Source organism: Uloborus diversus, chromosome 10, assembly GCF_026930045.1.
Source record: "Uloborus diversus isolate 005 chromosome 10, Udiv.v.3.1, whole genome shotgun sequence".
NCBI classification, from domain to species: Eukaryota; Metazoa; Arthropoda; class Arachnida; order Araneae; family Uloboridae; genus Uloborus; species Uloborus diversus.
Window position 1 is genome coordinate 129,288,885 of NC_072740.1, and position 20,851 is coordinate 129,309,735.

The window sequence follows — 20,851 nt, forward strand, 5'->3', positions numbered from 1 at the left end:
CTCAAAGTAGATTTCGGTTGGAGGGGGGGGGGTTATGACATAATTTTCTCATAAAACTTCAAAAGTAGGTCATAATTTTAAATGTTTTTTCACCACTATCAGCGCAAAATAAACAAATAACATTTTTGAAGTTATTAAAAAAAAAAAAAACCTATAAATCAGGTTTTTTGAATCCCTTCTGTTGAGGGTGAATGTTTTGCACAGGTTAACCAGAAAAATATCTTAATCGAAAAAAAAAAAAAAAAATTTAAAATTATTTTTTAAACATGAATATAAACATGTAAATTACTGCACAAAAATATATAGAGAAATGGATCTGACATTTGCATCACAGGACCTAATTATTAGTCAAGTACAAAACTGCAATTGATCATCCCAAGCAACTTCAGGGTTACGTACTGATTGAAGGATTGACATTATTAACCATTGTAGAATGAACAAAACTTGAATTCACTGGAAAAGATAGCCTAAAAGTCTAACTCAGTATTTTTGGGGGAAAACTCGGGAGTTACTACAATGATGGTGAAATCTAGAAAAAACTTAAAATACCACACAATAAAGAGAGTTTTTGCATTTTTTTTAATAGTCAGGATCTAAACTTTGGATAAGTTGTGGTATTTAGTGTTGTAAATTTGGAGTCCTATACTGTACAAGCATCTGTCAACAGTTTCCTATGTGCTAACTCACTTCATTTGCAAATTATAATTATATTTTTACGATTGGACATAATGCATCTCTTGCCAATGAACTCGAAGAATGTTTCAAAAATACTAGGTTCAGAATGAACTAAATACATTGTAACCTGTGTAAGTTGACCACCTGTGGTGCACTACTTTTGTGGTCAACTTAAACAGGTGGTCAACTTACAGAGGCTGATTTATAATTATGTGCCTGAAAAAAGCGGTCAACTTAGACAGGTGGTAAACTTATAAGGGTGGTCAACTTCACAGGTTTTAAAGTATTGAAATTGAAAATTATGTAGTTATCATTTAATCTTTCTAAGATTATCATAATTTACATCATGAAAAGATAATCATCACATTTATTGCATTAGTTGGTTGTTATAATATTTATAATGTTGATTATTTTAAAAACAGATCAGATGACTGCTATTAGTAAGAAAAATTTTGTTATTTAGCCCAATATCAGTTATGAGCTCCAACTACACTCCCCTACTTTCTATGTTTGCCTTTGTTCAAAGAATGATTAGGCTTTTTTGTACAGTAAGCCTATGTCCAAAAAAGAGTTACAGAACACTTATAACCTCATATTTTACATACAAGAAACACAAAAATGAGCTAAATATGCAGAGGGATATATCCTTATCAATCTTACCTATCTCTCATTTTACTCAAAACTTCACCATGACACATTATTTTGAGAAATGGACGAGAAAGAGGCAAGTCGACTAATCGATTATCTTGAAGTGCTTTTGCTAAGAATATACCAAGAAAATTAAAATAAGTCTCAACTTTTTCAATCATATCACATTCTTGTGGCAGTGGGGCAGGAAACAGACCAAAGGAATTACTTATATAATACCCAGGAGGTTTAATAGTGTCATTTTCATATGACTGCAAAAGAAAAGGTCAAAAGAAACATTACATGATGGTACAATTCAATAAAGAAAATCATATGAAAGTTAATGCAAGAGAAATATTTACATAAGATACACATAAAACAAGCAAAATAATAATAATAGTAACTAATATAAAGGCATATCATTAAGAGAGAATTGGAGAAATTTCACATATGCAGGTGGCAGACTCCCAATTTTAACATTTAATTTTTAGTGGGTAGTAGATCAAATTTTTTTAAAAGTCACTATTCAGTGCAAGTACTCAAAATTCTTACTAGCCACTTTTTACAGGTGAACTCATTTTTACAAAAGTAAACTGTTTAAATAAACAAAAGTTAAACATTCTATTTTGAAACCTATGATTGAAGTTGCACGCTAAAACTGGCATTAGTCACGCATGATCGGGAGCCAGGGAGGGGATTTGTAGATGGGGCATTCCACGGTATTTTTGACATTTATGTCGAGTTTGTAACGTGACCTTTTATGCAATAACTTTTTAATTTACTGTTTGATTAGCATATTATTTTATTTTGATCTTTTCCTACCAACACAACAGCTTAAATTAAAACAATTTGCAAATCAAACAGTAAATTTAAAAAGTTATGGCAAAAAAAGGTCACGTTACAGACTCTACATAATGTCAAAAATACTGTGGAATGCCCCAGATACATATCCATCGAAACTCAGCATTTCACCTTTTTTTTTTTTGAGAACAGAAAAGGACGATATCTTCTAACCTTGCTGTGGTGGGCTGATTAGTAAGGCGTTGAACTCCTAACTGGAGGGATTCGGGTTTTATGCCAGCTGGTCAACGATCATCCAAGTTCACTAATGGTAACTGGGGCAAATTAAATATGTTGTGATGACTAAGTCTTCCAAGTTTTTATCAAAGTCAATACCTCTGGGAGTGTTGTCCCAGAAAGTTGTTCGACTTCTAATTTGGATCTAAATTTTGAACTATTCACGGATGGTGCTTCATCTGCCATGTGCTTTGCGAGGAAAGTCAGACTTTCATCTCAGTGGCAAACTGTAAACGGTAGCTGTACCTTTCTGTCTTAAGGGTGGAAGGGTACCAGTTTAGGGAGCTGAAATGTGTGTCTAGTGTTTTTTGTGACTTTTTTTAAACAGGAAAGTAATAATCAGAATTTGTTCAAACTTGGAGAATATTTTTTCATGTTTTGAAGTACACTTCTTAATTTTTTCAAGTGATTTCTGCCAGAAATAGGGGAGTTAGAAGCTGCTGTCCACGGGCGGTCGCCATCAGAGCTTGTTGCTGGTGGGCATTACGGAAATCAAATTTTTTTATCTTTTACCATTACAGACTTTTCGTTAACAACATATTTCCTAAAGATATGAACCTAATTGTGATCAAAAAAGTTGCACATTTGACGTTTTTGAGGTGTTTATCAAAATGTCATGCTTTTCTACCCTTTTTGCATAAAAAACAATATTTTTAATAATAATATCATCAGAGTTAGGTTCATATAGATTTTAATTGAATAAAGAACATTCACACTAATTTGAGTTGGGATGCCTACCAGTTGGAAAAAAAGGAGTTTCGAGAAAAACACGATTGCAAAAAGTAGCGAAAACGAGCATTAGAACTAATCAGAATTTTACATTGAAATTTTAGCAACATATTCTTAAATAATTTGTAGCATAAAAATGTCATCTAGAGTATAGAAACAGCAAATAAATATTTTTTTTACTTTAAAATAACTTTAAAACGGCATTTTTAAAGGTTTACCTGATGAATATTGATACTCAATGACATATTGGTTGAAAATTTGGAGTAAGGAAAAAAAATGGAGGTGGAGAGATAAAAGCATAACGGACAATACCGGAGTTTCGGTATTAACATATAAAAAAAAGGTACAGCTATTTCGGAATACAATCGAAAAACAAGCACTTCTTTCAGAATGAAAAACTCAAGTAGTTCTCTCCAAAAATAGTAATAAAACATGTCGCTAAAAAGTTGCTAAAAGCCCGGGTGCTAAATGGCTATAATTTGAAAACTAGTAACCTTACTGAAAATGATCCCCCCCCCCCCCTCCAGATTTGGTTCGCCTGACATACTATTATTTCAATTTTTTGTTTAAGTCATGAGGGGAAAAAAGTCAAGTCTTATGTGGCAATTTTGCAGCTGCAAGAGATTTCATTTTTTAGAGACATCCATGACAACAACATTATTGCTAGCCATTTTGATTTGGCTATGATAAAACAAACTTGTAAAAACAAAATAACTGACTAAAGTTGTTTGTTTCTTTTAAACAAGCAAACTAACATTAACAACGAACATTATATTAGGCAGTATTAGTGGTTTATCGCTCGTGCAAGCACCAAAGAAAGGGGAGCCGACAAACAGTAACAAAAATAGTAACAAAATTAGCAGATCTGTATAGAAGCTAATCCTCCTGTTCTTAACTTCAAAAAAGGCCCCTAAAACTATCGGTCTATGCACGGAAATATGCATTATTTTGATATCAGATTCGCTCATACAATAAATAATTTCAGAATGGTACGTTTCAGTTGATCGGAATTCTGTGAAAGGTTCGTTTTCGTAGATCAGAATTTTGTGAAAGGTCCATTTTGGTTGATTCGATTTTTGTGATGGGTCAATTAACAGACTTAAATTTTCTCTGGCCAGACCCCTGGTAAACTTTTTGACCCAAATGAATGAACACTGAGTAAAGTACTGAGTAGTGAAAACCTTTCAAATACTCAAAGTTTTGTAACTTTAGCTTTAATATTATTTGTTGCTTCAATGTCAAAACTCTAGAGTTTTGCAGCATTTAGTTGTAAAAACTAGTCATTTAGTGATGAACTGGTGATTCACCGGCAGTTCAAAAGTTTTATTTTGCACTAGTTTAATAGTTTATGTAACTATTTTCTTAAAGTAGTCTTCAAAACTACTTTCAAGTTAGCAACTACTCTAAAATTTCGGGTTAAATCATCCTTTTACAAAATAGTAACAAATATTTTTATTTGTTACTCCAACTCTATTGGTTACAATTAAACCGGTAACATAAAATCTTTGTAAATATTCATACTTTCTGCGAATAAGAAGGTTTTTGCCAACCCCCTTTTTGAAAATTGGCAGTAATGATCTACCTAATCATTGAGAAGCCAATTTCTTAGTAACTTGTTTCTTATTGCAGTAGGAAAAGTCTTTGTAAGCATTAATTGTTTCCATTGTACATTAAAAATTTAGCAATACAGAAAGTATTAAATATCAAATTCAGGCTGTAAGAATTTTTGGGATGGTAGAGAGCCTAAAAATTCTACCTCAACTTAAAATTATTAAATGCATTTAGGATATAAGAAAAGAAAAAGCCATTGATTTTTTTTTTCATCGCTGTTGTTGTTTCAGAATAGATACAACAAAATTTCTACTGCAACAACAGATCATCCTCATTTGTGAATAAGGAAATAACATTTTTGGCATCAGTTCATTTAATGAATTTGATTTTTAGTTCACCACAAATAGTTTATTTTCCAATATTGTATTATTAAATAAATGCCTTTTCAAAATCCATACAACATATTTTCAGAATGTAAAATAAGATTGAGCTTTTTAAGATATATTTCTGTCAAATTGTCAGTGACACAAACAGAAATGTGATGACCAGCAACAGGCTCTGGGCCCAACTAGGCTGAACCTAGTCAGTTTATTAGTTCCCAATGAAGATCAATGGCCCCCTTAAACCTGTCTATCCCCTTCCCTGCCCCCTTGCTCATTATAGTATCTCTTCCAGTAATCTATTCCAAGTGTCCACAACCCTACTACAGTAGTACCTCTTTCCTAATTACCAGGTTAGTTTAAGATTTGAATAGCTTAAAACAATGGTCCCTCATTCTACTTTCGGTGCAAAAATAGAACCCATTAACATCTTTCATTTTGACAAATTTAAACCACTGAATCACATCCCTGTGGCTCCCCTTTGCTCCAAGCTGTACATATTACTTGAAAAACAACACAATATTTTCTGCCCCTTAAAACCCAAGTAGCACACACTGTGGGGAAATTGGCAACGATAGCTAGCGGTAGATACCAGAGGGGAATGGTGGGTTGGCAGCCAACAATGAGCCAACGATGGCCCTACAGTTTCTGAGCATCATTGGGCCAACCGTAAATATTTTCGATGGGCTATCGTTGGGAAATTGTTAGGCACTGTAGCAGATCATTGGAGATTGCCTATTGTTAGCCAACTATAAGCTCCACCGTTCACCCACCATCACCCAACCAATTGTGCTAATAGGGTAGAGAGTAGCTAAATTTAAGAAATGGGTATTTGAGTTTTTGCTGGTTAAATAAAAAGGAAACTCTACTTTCTACTAATACACTAATCATTCTCATTCAGTGAATAATGTTTGAAGTGCATAACATTGACTCAAAAGCAAATAAAATACTGTTTTACAAAACGTTCATTTAAAGCATTTGCAAGAAAAACTCTATTGAAATAAAAGCTATTAGACCAAATAAAATAACACAACAAATCTGTTAAGAAAGTTACACATAAAAAGCAAAAAAAGAAAAAATACATACAGAAGAATATGTAATATCCTTGATATCGTCATTGCAAAGCCATAGTCTAAGGTCTTTACGCTGCAATTCTGCAGCAACTAATGTAAAGAACTCTAAAGTAGGACCCAAACCAGTACCTTCTTCGTCTTTAAATTCAACCTATGGAATTCAAGTATAAAGAAAAGCAAAAATTTAACATTTAGCAATACAATTTACTTATCTTATGAAACTGATTATAGTGAAACCTGTGATGGTGACCACTTCAGTTGTTTATGTATGGAAGGGTGACGATTCATTTTCTCTTTTTATTTCTTACATCATATATTAAATTAGTAACAAATTTAAATACTTTTAAGTTCAGCTTAATTTTGGAAACATTAGCAAAAATAAAATACACATTGTATTCAACAAATGTCTAATACAAGAAAGATGCTGGCAGCCCGGTTCTCAAACACTGCTTAAATATATATCTAATAAGTGAGAGATAAATCACAAGAATGCATTGTGTGTTACATTATGTGTTACAATACAGGACTCCAAATTTGACAACTCATGGACCAGCACAATTTCTGAATTTAGGATCTCAGCAGATTTCAACCATGGTGGGCAAACTTAAAAACTTATCAGATGACAGCTCTAAAGAGTGTTTCAGAAAGTTTATGAACTTTCAACGAAATAATTTCTGCACAAGTTAAGCAACTTAGACATACCACAGCATGTCAGACAAGTTTGCAAATCCAAAAAAAGGTGGTACACTGGAAGGTGCTTATACTAACACAAAGATTTCAAGTTGCTTTAAACCCCACATTACTCAAAACCTATTAGAGCTACATACTTGCAATTTTGTATGCATAGATAGCTTAATTGAACATCAAGAATACAAAATTACATGGATATACCTTTATAGTTAAGCAGGGTGTGTACAGAAGTCCTAAAAAAAATTCCAATGGATCAAGAAAAAAACCAAGGAGTTCAAAAATTATTAAGGAATCACTGTAAAACTAAACAGATTGTGTGCAATAGCACCTTACATTACATTAACCTTGAATAAGGATAAACCAATCTATTTTTCTTATAATAATGCACTAAAAGTACTGTACTTTGCCATGTATGCCAAGTCAATTGTATTACTTTGATATTTTCACATCTGACAAAAATTAGAAAACAAATCTAATATGGTTTACTCCAACAATGACACAATTGCACAGTATTTACCATGCATTGTTCAATGGTTTCACACACTGGATTACAAAGTGAAAAATAGATTACAGAGCCTCCTAATACCAAAAGATAATTATACAGGATTAGCATAAAAGAATATCCCAGTTTTAAACATTTATATTTCTAAACTATTACTCTTAGCACAAAACTGCCTTTCTAAGCACAAAAGTCGTATCTGCACTTTTTATCAAAATTGAGTTACGGTTACCAGATGGTTTCTTACCACACATTTCACCAAAATACAATTTTCTTAAGGTCACACATGAATGGGAAATATTTTTTTTACAAAGTCTGAAAAAATTGCTTCTGAATAAAATAAATGGAGGCACAAAGCTTTAAACAGCCAGCGATCATACTCAATATCAGAAATAAAATGAAGGAGTTTTGAAGGATATTTTGAAGGAGTACTAATAAGCTATCCTTATATATAAATTGTCTCACTTTTTTTCAACATATTTGACTCCCTTCCCCTTTGTCACAAAGTACCACACTTCACCTTACTACTCCTCTTGTAACATGACATTTTATTATAATAACTGTGTGATATGTCACTTTTTATCATCCTCTCTTCCCCTTGTCACAATTTCAGTAACCCGTCTCTCCCTGAAGTCACGACATCACTTGTGGATGACCCTTTTTACAATATTATAACTGGAATTTACTAAACAATTGTTTTTTTAACACAATCACTTAATACAGGGTAAGTTCGATTGAATCTGCCATACAAAAGGGGATGATAAAAGAACCCAAGCGGAGCATAGAACCACCTATTATTGCACTTCTTAACCGTAATCGAGTTATGGTAGATAGAAGGAAATGAGTAAAAAACAAATTTCTGGAAAAACGACCATTTCTGAGATTTCTGTAGGTCCTACTCACAAAATAAGTACATACTTGGAAAGAGCAGACTAAATTCTACAAAATGACACTTTCTCATCAAGATAACGGCATTTTACAGCGAGCTACAAGCTTTGAAACATTGGACACTCTTAGAATCGAAATGGTGCCAAAGTTTTCAATCAACATTTTCAAAAACAACCGTTTGAGCTACAATCGGTCTAATCTGCTAAAACTGACCCATTTCACTAGCTGTCAGATGATACAACAACAAAACATATTGGGCTTCAAACTCAGTAGAAATTCAATCTTTTGTTTGAAATAGTGTAAAAATCTGCATTCGTTGAAAAAGGAAAACCCGTGAAGTGTCACACTTTTCTATTTTAAATTTTCTGTTTCACGTAAGCATGTTGCTTTCTTTGTTTAAGAAAATAATATTTTTATATCAAAATAATAGTTTTAACATTTTATTAAATGAAAAGAAGTAGAAATAAAAGTTAGCATTACTTTCCCGTGCTTTTCAGAAAGGGAAAATCAACAGTAAAAAAGTTACACTTACATGAATGAGTTAATCAATCTTCAAAATTTACAATAGCTGCTGAAATTGGTTGCTGCCACATCTGATACATGCTCTTGCCCTCTTATGAACGGAAACAACCGTTGCTCTTAGTGAAATTACAGTTTTTAGTTTCATCACTGCTTCATCAAGCCGGTTGCTGAATTCCAGCAAACTGGCAACTTATGTTTTGTAAACTTCTTGTTTTAAGAGACCCCAAACAGAGAAGTGCACTGGGGTCAGGTCTGGTGGTCTAGGTGGCCAAGGAATGGGGCCCGTACGACCAACCCATTGGGGATACTGTTTAGCCAGAAAGTCCCGAACGGCATTAGAAGAATGTACATGGCTCCATTGTGTTGGGAAATGATTTCCGCTCTAGGTAACATTTTGCAGATGGCTACTAGCCCGAGACATTTCTTGAGAAAGATACTGTGAACACATGAGTCATTCACTTGAGGGGGCATGATAAATTTGCATAACTGGCATCAATCTGCTAAACAAAATCCATGTTCCAAACTCGATTTAGTTTAATCATTTGGCTGGTCGTAATTGGCGATAATATGATGGTCTGCATGTGTTTTTAGGTTTTTTTAAAGCAGGAAGCATATATTTAGAGTTCATGGAACATCATTTGCCTGACTTACTTGATGCTATTCGTGTTCCAGAGAGAGCCGAAATCATTTTTCAACACAATGGTACCCTGCTCATTTTCAAATGCTGTTCGGAATTTTCTGACTGAACAGTATCCCCAATGGATAGGTCCTACCGGTCCCATTTCTTAGATAGCCAGACATGACGCCAGTGGACTTCTTTCGGGATTCTTAAAACAATGTGTATACAAAACAGAAGTTGCCAGTTTAAAGGAATTGCACAACCGGTTTGATGAGAGCAGTAGTAAAACTAAGAAATGAAATTTCACTTAGAGCAACTGTTGTTTCCGTTCGTGGGGCAAGGGCATATATCAGGTGCGGTGGCGATTTCAGCATCAATGGTAAATTTTAAAGATTGTTGTAATCTACTCATTGATGTTTAACTTTTTTATTATTGATTTTTCCTTTGTGAAAAGCACAGGAAAGTAATGCTTCTTTTATTCCTACTTATTGTTATTTCCTGTATTTCTTCACTTAATCATGTTAAAATTATTATTTTGATATAAAAATATCATTTTCTTAAACAAAGAAATCAACATGCTTACGTGAAACAGAAAATTGAAAACAGAAAAGCGTGACTTTTTGTTGGTTTTCCTTTTTCAATGAATGCAGATTTTTACTGTTTCAAACAAAAGCCTGAATTTCTGCTGAACTTAAAAGCCTGATACGATTTGTTGTAGTATCATCTGAAAGCTAGTGAAATGGGTCAGTTTTTGGTAGAGCTGACCGATTGTAGCTCATAGGGTTGTTTTTGAAAATGTCGATTGAAAACTTTGGTACCATTTCAATTCTGAGTGTGTCCAATGTTTCAAAGCTGGTAGCTCGCTGTAAAATGCCACTATGTTGATGGGAAAAGTGTCATTTTGTAGGATTTAGTTTGCTCTTTCCAAATATGTACTTATTTTGTGTGTAGGACATACAGGAATCTCAGAAATTGGTCGTTTTCTCAGAATTTTGTTTTTTTACTAATTTTCCTTATATCTACCATGACTCGGTTACAGTTAAGGAATGAATACGATAATGTGTGGTTCTATGCTCCACTTGGGCTCTTCTATCACCCCCTTTCATATGGCAGATTCGATCAAACTCACCCTGTATAGTACATCTACTTATGTATTTTTAAAGATTTAAATAAAAATTAGACAAACTGACTTTTGCTGCTGAGAATTTGGAGGAGGGAAAAGCAATAATTATAAAACTTGAATAAATAGCCACATTTTCACAGGGTCCGTTTTTTTAAATCAAATAATTTTGCAAAAAAAAAAAAAAATGTAAAAACAAACTTTCAAAATTTCAAGATGGTGCAAACTGCATCATTGAAACTTTTTGTCGAGTTTTCCCTCTTTTCTGTTGAAGATATCATTCTTAAGGGTTTTCAAAGTATTTAAAACGTAACTGATAATTATTTCTCTCTTTTTTTATTATTGCTGTTTAAATCATGAGATGGGAGAAAAATGCTTACATTGCCTTTTCAGAAAAGTTTATAATAATATCTCTGCAAAACAGCTATGATAAAACAAACTGGAAAAATTACTTAAAACAAAACTAACTTTCAGCTGTTAATAGAATAAACAACAAGCCTTATATGTATTTGGCAGTATTAGTAATTTATCGCTTGCAGGAGTATCAAGACTGCCTTTTTTTTGGGGGGAAAATTAGCAGATCCTGGATCTATTGATTTATAGACAGAAATATGTGTTATTGTGGTTTCAGATTTGCTGTTTCAATAAAGAATTTGTGAAAGATCTCTTTCTGTTTATCAGAATTTTGTAAAAGGTCCTTTTTGGTTCATCGGATTTCTGTAAAGGGTCTGTTATCGAACCCAAATTTCCTCTGGTCAGATCCCTGCAAAAGCAGTATCGAACAAATAATTCTTCCCTATAAACATTTCTTTTGAGGCATCACCAGACAAAATTCCTTTTTTTATGGAAAAAAAAGCCAAACCATATTGAACAATGTACTGGGAATAAATGCTCAACTTTAAGATTATCATTAAAACTGGCTTGAAGCACAATTTGGCCGAAGCATCGAATACCGAAGCTTAGGCCAACAAATAGCCAGAGTTTTGGATGCTCTGTAAGTTGAGTTTTAGCATTAACTTACTGATGGTTTTGAACGTCTTATCACGCCCTAGTGAGCACGTTTCAAAAGAATTTTAAACTTATTTTTATGATGCTAAATGTTCGTTGTGGAATGGGCTCAGGCACAGGACGGTAGCGAGGCATTAATAGAAGGTAGTGCACTTGATTTACATGGCAAGTTCCCCTAAAAAAAAATTTATGGGGAAGAATTTTGCCAATCTTACTCATGACCCAGAACCGTCAGAGGTTTAAATGCATATAACATCATGCAATTCTCCATAAACTTGACTACTCTTAGTTTTCTCAACATTTTTAGCTTACTGTTTTTTTTTTAATTAATACATATCACCAATTAAGATTTTACTTTGCATTAGTAGTACCAAAAAGGCACTTGTTTCTAATTTTTCATTAAAATAAGTAATATAAAGTATTATTTGGCACATTAAAGGCATGCTCTACAATAAAGTTAATGTTTATAATAAACAAATAATATGATCAAGTATTAAGTCATAGATTTGTCCAATAATAAAGTATCTACTATTTAGATTATGTGTTAATATTAATGCATTATCTAAACATTCTATTTGCAAAATGTTTCAATTATTGCTACCTTTGTAAAAGTAACAGCATGCACTCTCTCTTACTAGTCTATGATTTATTATTTATTTTTAGGGTAGAATTCAACTATGTCTTAAGTTAAAATATGTAGGCAGATCAATGCATCTATTTAAAAAACTGAAATACTGTACAGTATAATTTTAAAACAAATTATTTATGGATGCCCATTAGTTGCACATATGTCCTTGTATATATAAATAACATCACCATTGTTATAAGTTTCAAAGCTAGAAAAATTTGAAGAATGTTTTAATGTAGTATATTTATACAGCTTCATTTTAAAACTTAGGTTTTTTTTACTAAATTATGAGCTAAATATAACATAACTTTCAATAACTTTCAATAAAAACTTTATTAACTGTTGTATAAATTCTTGCTCTAAGGGTTCAATACCAACAAATTTTAAAATTAAATATACATTTCTTTTATGATTTGTCATAAGGTACAATTTTGAATTAAAAAACAATATCTTATATAATGATAATTGTAAATGAAAAATTTGCACCATAAATTATTTCAGACCAAAGTGGTTGAATCATAGCTCATGATTCGGCCCGGCCAAAGCTTCCTTGGAATGGCAATCTCTAATTATCATTAAAAAGGAATCATCTAGTAAGTATTTCTGGTCTCAATTTTGGGGAACTTGCTCAAATAATCAAGAAAAGCGAGTTGAAAGAGCAAAATTAAATGTAATAGAACACATGCACAAGCACTTTACTAAATTGTGTCAGGAAAGAAGGTTTCATACCATGTGTTACAACTGAAAAAGAAAACACATGATTGCAACAGAAACACTTAAACTATTATGCATACCTCCAAAATGCTCTTACGATCAGCATGAACTCTTAAAACTTGCATTGCCCAATCAAGCAACTGTTCTCCTCTAGGCACTTTAACTCTCTCATGCTTCAGTCTACCAATTCGATATTCATGAGGATCATCACGTCTTGGTGACGGTCCTCTATTTCTCTCTAAAGTTAAATCTCTCTGATTTTGAAGCCAAACAATTGATCTGAAACAATGGAGAAAAATCATATCCATAAGAAATGAAGGAAAAACAACTTTATTTGCATATAAAAAATAAAACATCTCTGAATAGTTTACAAAATTAAAACCAAATAGAACACAGTGTTAGAAAAAACTCAAGCTTAATGGGGTTTTTCAGCTTTCTCATTTTTAATCTTGATAATAGTTAAATGTACAATGCATTATTACACAAACCCAGGGGTCTGTCCAGGATTTTTCACAGGGTCCGTTTTTTGTGGAAAATCAAATAATTTTGTGAAAAATGAATTAATTTTGTGAAAAATCAAATAATTTCGCAAAAAAAAAAAAAAAAAAAAAAAAAAAAATGTGTTAAAACGAAATTTTAGAATTTAGAGATGGCACAAACTGCATCAATTAAATTTAAAGTTGAGTGTTTTATTCTTCTATGTCGAAAAAATCATTCTGGAGTGTTTATCTGATATTTGGCGGGGGGGAGGGGGCATCGCTCTCTCAAGTATCAATATTTATCTACCATTCTACATTATGTTAAATTATACTAGAAATATTTCTGTACAGTATTTAAAATAACTGTAACAAAAAAATAAATAAAATAAAATTCAGAATAGGGTTCAGCATTTAACTTTTTGACCCAAGACACTCTTAAAAAGCACAGAATTTCGTTTAAAACTTATAAATTCCGTGATTTTAACAAAAATAAAAAGATATTTTAATTGTTTACCTCTTAACAAAGCGTAATAAACATTAAAAATGCGAAAAATCAGATATGATAAACTTTTCATTAATATCTGTGGACACAGTTGACGCAAAAAAAAAAAAAAAAAACATCTATTCAGCATTTTAATTTTTGACTCATAACAGAAAATGGAAATTTGCTTTAAAAACTTGAAATGAGAGTTCCAACAAAAATAAAGAGACTTCATTTATTTGCATCTTAATAAAGCGAAGTTAGCTTGAAAAAAGAACAAAATATGATTCTCATATCGGATGTTAAAAGATTGCATTTTTCAAAATGCAGACATCTATAGAAAAAAAAAACGGTAATTAAAAGAGTTTATTTAAAGTTAATCATCCTTGTTAACATCGAAAAATCAAAACCCATATAATTTTCTTCCAAAATAACAATTAAACATCGCACCGCACCGCAAATATTGACAAGCTGGTAAAATGATAAGAATATTTTCTAATCAAGTCATTATAAAGGTTTAACGCCAGACGCTGTTAAGTGGTGATAATTTTGAAGTTGGTCTGAATAGATCATATTTTGTCCCCACCCTTACTATCTATCCCTTTGCAGTTCTAAGTTCATTTCGCAGATATATATTATTATTGTTTATTAAATCATGAGCGGGGAGAAAAGTGCTTACCAATGCCTTTTCAGAAAAGTTTACAACAACACAGCTGCTAATTAGCTGTGATAAAACAAACAACCATTATATTTATTTGGCAGTAGCAATTACTTATCACTTGCAGGAACATCGCAAGAGTGCTGATTTTTTTTTTCTCAAAATTAGCCGATTTAGTATAAGCTGATCCCTCTAATTTGACTTCAAAAAAGGCTCCAAAAATTCAATAGCACTCAATGGTTAATTTTAAATTGTCTGAATATTTTGCATGTATTATAAGCATTTTTTTTTTTTTTTTTTGGTAGCCGGCGGCAGGTAATTTTCGCTCGGGCTTTGTTGTGTCTTCAGGACGGCAGAAGCTGAAGGGGGGGGGGGGGGGGGTTAGATAGGTTTTAAGCTCAAATTGAACAAAATAAATAAATAAATAAATAAAACAATAAAAAAATATACAGCTCTTTTTCTTGACACTGATAATGATATTTGCTGTGGTTTTAGTGTACTAGTGATCGTACCTGTGACCTCTAAATATTCAAAGGTCAGAAAAGTCACCTATACTTTCACATTTAGATTTAGTATAAGCTGATCCCTCTAATTTGACTTCAAAAAAGGCTCCAAAAATTATCGGTTTATACACAGAAATATGCGTTATTTTGTTTTTGCTCTTTCAATAAACAATTTGTGAAAGAGCCGATCTTGTTTATCAGAATTTTGTGAAGGGTCCGTTTTGTTTGATCGGGATTTTGTGAAAGGTCCGTTTTGTTTGATCGGGATTTTGTGAAAGGTCCGTTTTGGTTGATCGGATTTTTGTGAAGGGTCCGTTAACGGACCCAAATATCCTCTGGCCAGACCCCTGAAACCTCATATAAATGCACAATAAGCAAATAAGAGTCGATTCAGGTTTTATTTTTTGGGTTCCCATTTTGTGAAAAAACAGAATATTTTTGTGAATTTTTTTGATTTTTGTAAGTAAGAAATTATTGTAGATTTTTCTTTTTTTTTAAACAAAAATGTTATATCACATAAAAATTTAACCGTATGTAACAATTAAAAATTAAAATGAACACAATGCTTTTTCTCAGAAAAATCTCGGATATGATACTTTTGAGAATTTTTGCTGAAAACCCAAACCTTTCACTACCAAATTTGATAATTGTTGAAATCCATGATTTCCTATGGCTTTCCCGGTGCAAGAACACCCAGTAAAATATATATTTAATTTGGAAGTACTTGGCCATTGAAACAAAATAAACCAGTTGAAGTTTTTTATGTCGAAGGACTAAAATTTTTTAAGTTGCCTGTGTCTACTAAACCTATAAAACTTAGTGGCTCCTACTGTCACCAAGTTTTGAAGTACAAAAGGAAGAGAAGGGGAGGGGGGTAGCTTTTACTATTTTCATAAAAGAATAAATAAATAGAACCTTCCAAATTCTAAAACAGAATTACAAAAAAAAAAAAAAAAACCCTATTTATTTACAAAAACATGCATTTGGAAAATTTAAGTTGAAATAGGTTTTGGAATGGTTTCAATATAAATGAAAGTCGGCAGGAAACTGCAATTTAGATTTAGCAGTTTTTTTTTTTAGTTCGGGTCATTCCATATCAAATCAATCAAAAAAGTAAGATTTTCAAGTTGATCCCTTCTGATTTTTTTAAAATTTTATACAGAGGAAATGTTTAGTAATAAAAGTAAAAACCTAAATTTTTAGATTTTTAATACAAATATTCTTTGATAGGGAGTCATTACAAAAAAAAAAATCGAATTTTGGTAGACTAAGTTGCTTTCGAACACACATAACTTTTGTTCTAATTGCACCACATGCAAAAACTTGATACCACTTTAAAGCTCTTAAAATGCGCTTTGAGATGATATAGTACATGATACAAGAATGCAACCTTAAATTTTGGAGCTCATTCAAAATTACCTTTGACCTTGAATATTTCCAAAAGTTATAATTTTAAAAATGTGAAAAAAAAATATTTTGTATATACTATTATTTTCTTTATTTGGGCCAAGTTTCATGTTGGGACAATGCTGGGATCATGCATAATTTTACAATTTTTCATTTTGAAGGTCATTGGAAATTGACCTTTTGACCTTGAGTATTTCCAAAAGTTATTATTTTAAAAATCTGAAAAAAATATATATTATATACTCTTGTGTTCTTTATTTGTGCCAAGTTTCATGTTAGGACAATTAGGGGATCGGCTATAATTTAATGTTTCATGCAACGGATGTTTGACGATAAATTGAAAAATAATGATATAGCAACGTTTGGAAGTCGATAAATTAGAAATGTAAAAATATTTTTAAATTATATTTGCTCTATTTCAAATGTCATTTGCAGATTGATTACAGATGCTATTTTCCCTGCCTGTGATGGGGTGGTCCCCGGTTCAAATCCCGGCTCGGGCATGGATGTACTTTCTCTCTCCTGTTCTTGTCCTTCCTTTGTGTGAATGTGTTGTTATGCTGTGAATGGTTGCCTACCCTATTTACGGGTCCCTATGGCATGTGTGTATTGTGGAAGACAGACTTCACACCAAATTATGGCACAGTTGGAAAAGTGAAGCAGCCCACCCAGAATTGCCAGCCTTGCTGGCACAAGACAACAACAACAAGGTTCACATCTCAATGAGTTGAATCAACTTTTTAGTTGATTCAACTCTTAAGGACATTGCCAAGCATTCGCTTTACACACGAGTAAATTTGTTGAGTCAACTCGGTTCAGTTTTAACAGCGTTGTGGGCTATTTTTAGAAGAAAAATTGAATCTACGAAGTTGCATTGTGTGAAGACAATGGAATACTCCAGTCAACGACAGCCATAACATTGTGTGTGTGAAGACTTGAGAACAGTGTTTACTCAAGTACAGAAACTGGAAGGAGATATAACATTGCAGAAGAAGAAAGCAACCTAGCAAAGCATTGTCAGGAAGAAGCATATAACTGTTAAGTCAAGTTTTACTGCATGGATAACTTGTACAATTATTTTATGTAATCTACTCATTATACATCACATTGAATGAATTTTTTATTTTTCTAATGTTGTATTATAAGCACGATTATGACACATTTGGGCACACATATTTGACTTTCAATTGATGGCAATTGTTTTTTGGCCACTCATCATCAACATTAATTTTAAATTATGCATGATCCCAGCGTTGTCCCAACATGAAACTTGGCACAAAAAAAGAAAATAACAGTGTATACAAAATATATATATTTCTGATTCTTTAAATTATAATTTTTGGAAATACTCAAGGACAAAGGTCAATTTCAAATGACCTTCAAAATGAAAATCTGTTAAATTATGCATGATCATAGTGTTGTCCCAACATGAAACTTGGCAAATCAAGAAAATAGTGTATATAAAATATATTTCCTTCAGATTTTTAAAATTATAACTTTGGAAATACTCAAGGTCAAAGGTAAATTTCAAATGACCTTCAAAATGAAAAATTGTATTTTTGTATCAAGTAATATATCATTTTAAAGCTCTGAATGTAAATTTTCAAAATATATAAAGTTCAAGTTTCTAACTTTATTTGCTCCAGAGTTATGGAGAGGCAAGTATGAGCCGGTGGAGCAAAACATTAAAATTTCGCCATCTTATATCTAAAAAACTACAACAGCTAGAGGGTCAAAATTTGTTTTTTTTTTTCTTTTTTGTTGTTTTTTTATACCACTTGGTAAATGGGTATGAACCTGCAAAATATTGTTAAAATCTGTGAGAACTCACTTTTTAGGTGTGTGATTTGACAGGGAATGACCCAGCATAGCCTCCAAAGCAAAGAGGGTCAAATGCAATTGTGCCAATAATATTTCCCTTTTCAAGAAACTAATTTTTTTTAAAGGGATTTTAGAAACATTTTATGTCATTTTCAATTGCTTGCATTGAGATAAGAATGTAATTCTGTATTTGTAAACTTAGGCAATTAAGTCTTGCAAATGACCAAACATGGCGACTACATGAAAAATTTAAGATGATGGATTTTTGAATTAGTTGCATAAAAGTAATTACAAATAATTAAACATCCTCAAAAAACTACAATTTGGATAAAATAGTCAGTTTTTAGCACATTACCGTTGAAAACAAGAGGATAAATTAACATTTTGAAGATAAAATTTGAAGGATAGAGATTTGGATTTTTCAAGAAAATAAAAAAGGGTACCAAAAAAAAAAAAAAAAAAAAGAAATAAAGAAATTATGGTACATTTTGAGTTATTTTCAATAGGTTGCAGGGCAATAAACTTCCAATTCCGTTTGTGAAAACTTAGGCACTTAAAGAGTTTTGTCTACTTCCATCTTGGGACTGACCAATAATGGTGACTGCACTAACAATTAAGATATAGATTTTAAATAGTAGTATAAAAATAATTAAAAAATAAATATCCTGATGAAACTGCAATTTTATTGAAATACTACAGCATTTACCACATTAACATCCAAAGCACAATGAGAATAAGATAAAATTTTACATTTCTCCAGAAAATTATTGAAAATAATAATTTTTGAAAAATGATTTAAAACAAATTTTGTGTTAATTTCATTAATTTGCAGTTTAAAAAAAATATCCAATTTTTCTTTGTTCTTATAAACGTAGGCATTTAAACATCTTGTACGATTCCATCTTGTGAATGACCAAATATGAGGACTATGCTTCACGCGTAGCTGAAATGTTGAAGAATCAAAGAAGCTTTTAGATAAAAAAAAATAGATCATCCCCGATCGATCCTGTGTTACATATTTATTTTATGATGTGAAGTTTCGCGAATGAGTCACTTTTACGATGAGGAATTCTGTGAAGAGGCTGCTTTTACAATGCAGAATTTTGTGAAGGGGCCACAAAGCAGACCTTATTTGGGTCTGGATCGACCCCTGACTAAAGACTAGTAAAAGCAGTTAAAATTGACTTGAATTAAGCTTCAGAAAATAAATTTCAAAAGACAACCAACAAACAAGCAACTACAAAAGAAAACCAATTATCCAGGATTTTCGGGACCATTGTTATCCCAGATATTTGAGTCGCTAAAAAGTGCTGTTTACCACATATTATAGCAATACTGATACCAGTAGCATCGCTACAGGGGAAGGGTGGGTGGAACGGGTGGTCCGCCCTGTGTGTCACCCGCCTGTGGGGATGACAATTTTTGGAAAAATACAAATACTTTAATTCAGAAAATTTCCCCAATATTTTAAATAACCCCGAACTTCTTCAAACCCTAACATTCTCTAGACCAAAGATAGTCTAAAATGCCTATTGAGTTATGAATTAAAAGATTCCCAGGGTGGGCCCTCAAACCTCTCCTCCCCGCAACATCATCGTTTGTCTAAAAATGCGTTTTACGAGCTACAACTTTGAAAAATTCCGAGGAACTTTCCCTGCACCATTTTCCCCCCTAACCTACTTGTAGCTATTAATTTGGTTTTATGAATTTCATGTTATCTGTAAAACACTAAAAAACGCTCTTTTTTGAGGTGTTTGTAGGGGGGAGAGCATCACAAATTACTGCCCCCGTATATCACTTATGCTAGGTACAACACTGCCAATACTATAATACATATATTATACGTCATGTATACAATTGAAACCGTAACTTTCTGCCTCCAAGCTGCGTGAAAATAACTGTTCTTCTGCGCGTGTTGTTGTGAACGGCAATGGAGATTAGAGATGTAACGCTTTATACACACCAGTGATTAGGGATATTTAAAGTTGTCTTTTAATAAACCATTTTTAGTAATTCACTGCTGGTTGTTTATTTCATTTTCTGTTCTGCTACAGGTTATGTGTAAACGAAGTTCTGGTTTTCAATAAGTAAAAAACTTTGAACTGTGGGTTTGTGTTTTGAAATTGCAGGTGTCGAATTACAGCAGGGTCAGTTTATTAAACTGAATGACAAAAACTGGAGTGGAAATTCTAGGTTAGAGTAACTCTTGCTGCTAAAGATCTCAACGATATAGTAACAGGTGTAAAAGTGAAACCGGCAGCTACCGATATTATGTATGCTGATTTCATCGTCAAGGATGCAAAAGCGGAAGAAATTTTGGTTTCACGTATGGAAGCTGGACCAATATCACATATTATTTCATCTGCCTCAGCTAACAAAATGTGGAATGTTACACAATCTATGAAAGGAAATCAAGTGTGAGCACTCATTTATTCAGTATTTATTACTTTAGTTTTGTGTTGGAATAAAATTCGAATATCAGCATATTTATCGAGTTCGTTTTTGTAGGGGAAGCTGCTGTACCCACGGACAAAATTTACTTTTCTATTTTTGCTGGTCTCTAAGAATGGATAATTGATTGGAAAAAATTTCTGGCAGAATCTACAACTTATTATCTAATTTGGCAATTTTTGTCAGGTGAAAATCTCAAAGCTTTCAACCTCAAAAAAATTTCTTAAAAACCATCTTTTTTGTCCATGGGT

The 20,851-nt window shown here is 32.4% G+C and overlaps 1 protein-coding gene across 2 annotated transcripts in view; it reads right to left on the reverse strand.

The window, feature by feature from the left end:
* LOC129231334 (E3 ubiquitin-protein ligase HECTD1-like) overlaps nucleotides 1-20,851 on the reverse strand; it is a gene marked incomplete at its 3' end in the record, with an annotated part of 223,648 nt that overhangs the window by 13,613 nt on the left and 189,184 nt on the right. For both annotated transcript variants that reach the window (XM_054865623.1, XM_054865622.1), the window contains 3 exon segments: nucleotides 1,336-1,574; nucleotides 6,126-6,263; nucleotides 12,881-13,079. In XM_054865623.1, coding sequence (XP_054721598.1) covers nucleotides 1,336-1,574; nucleotides 6,126-6,263; nucleotides 12,881-13,079 — 576 coding nt within the window.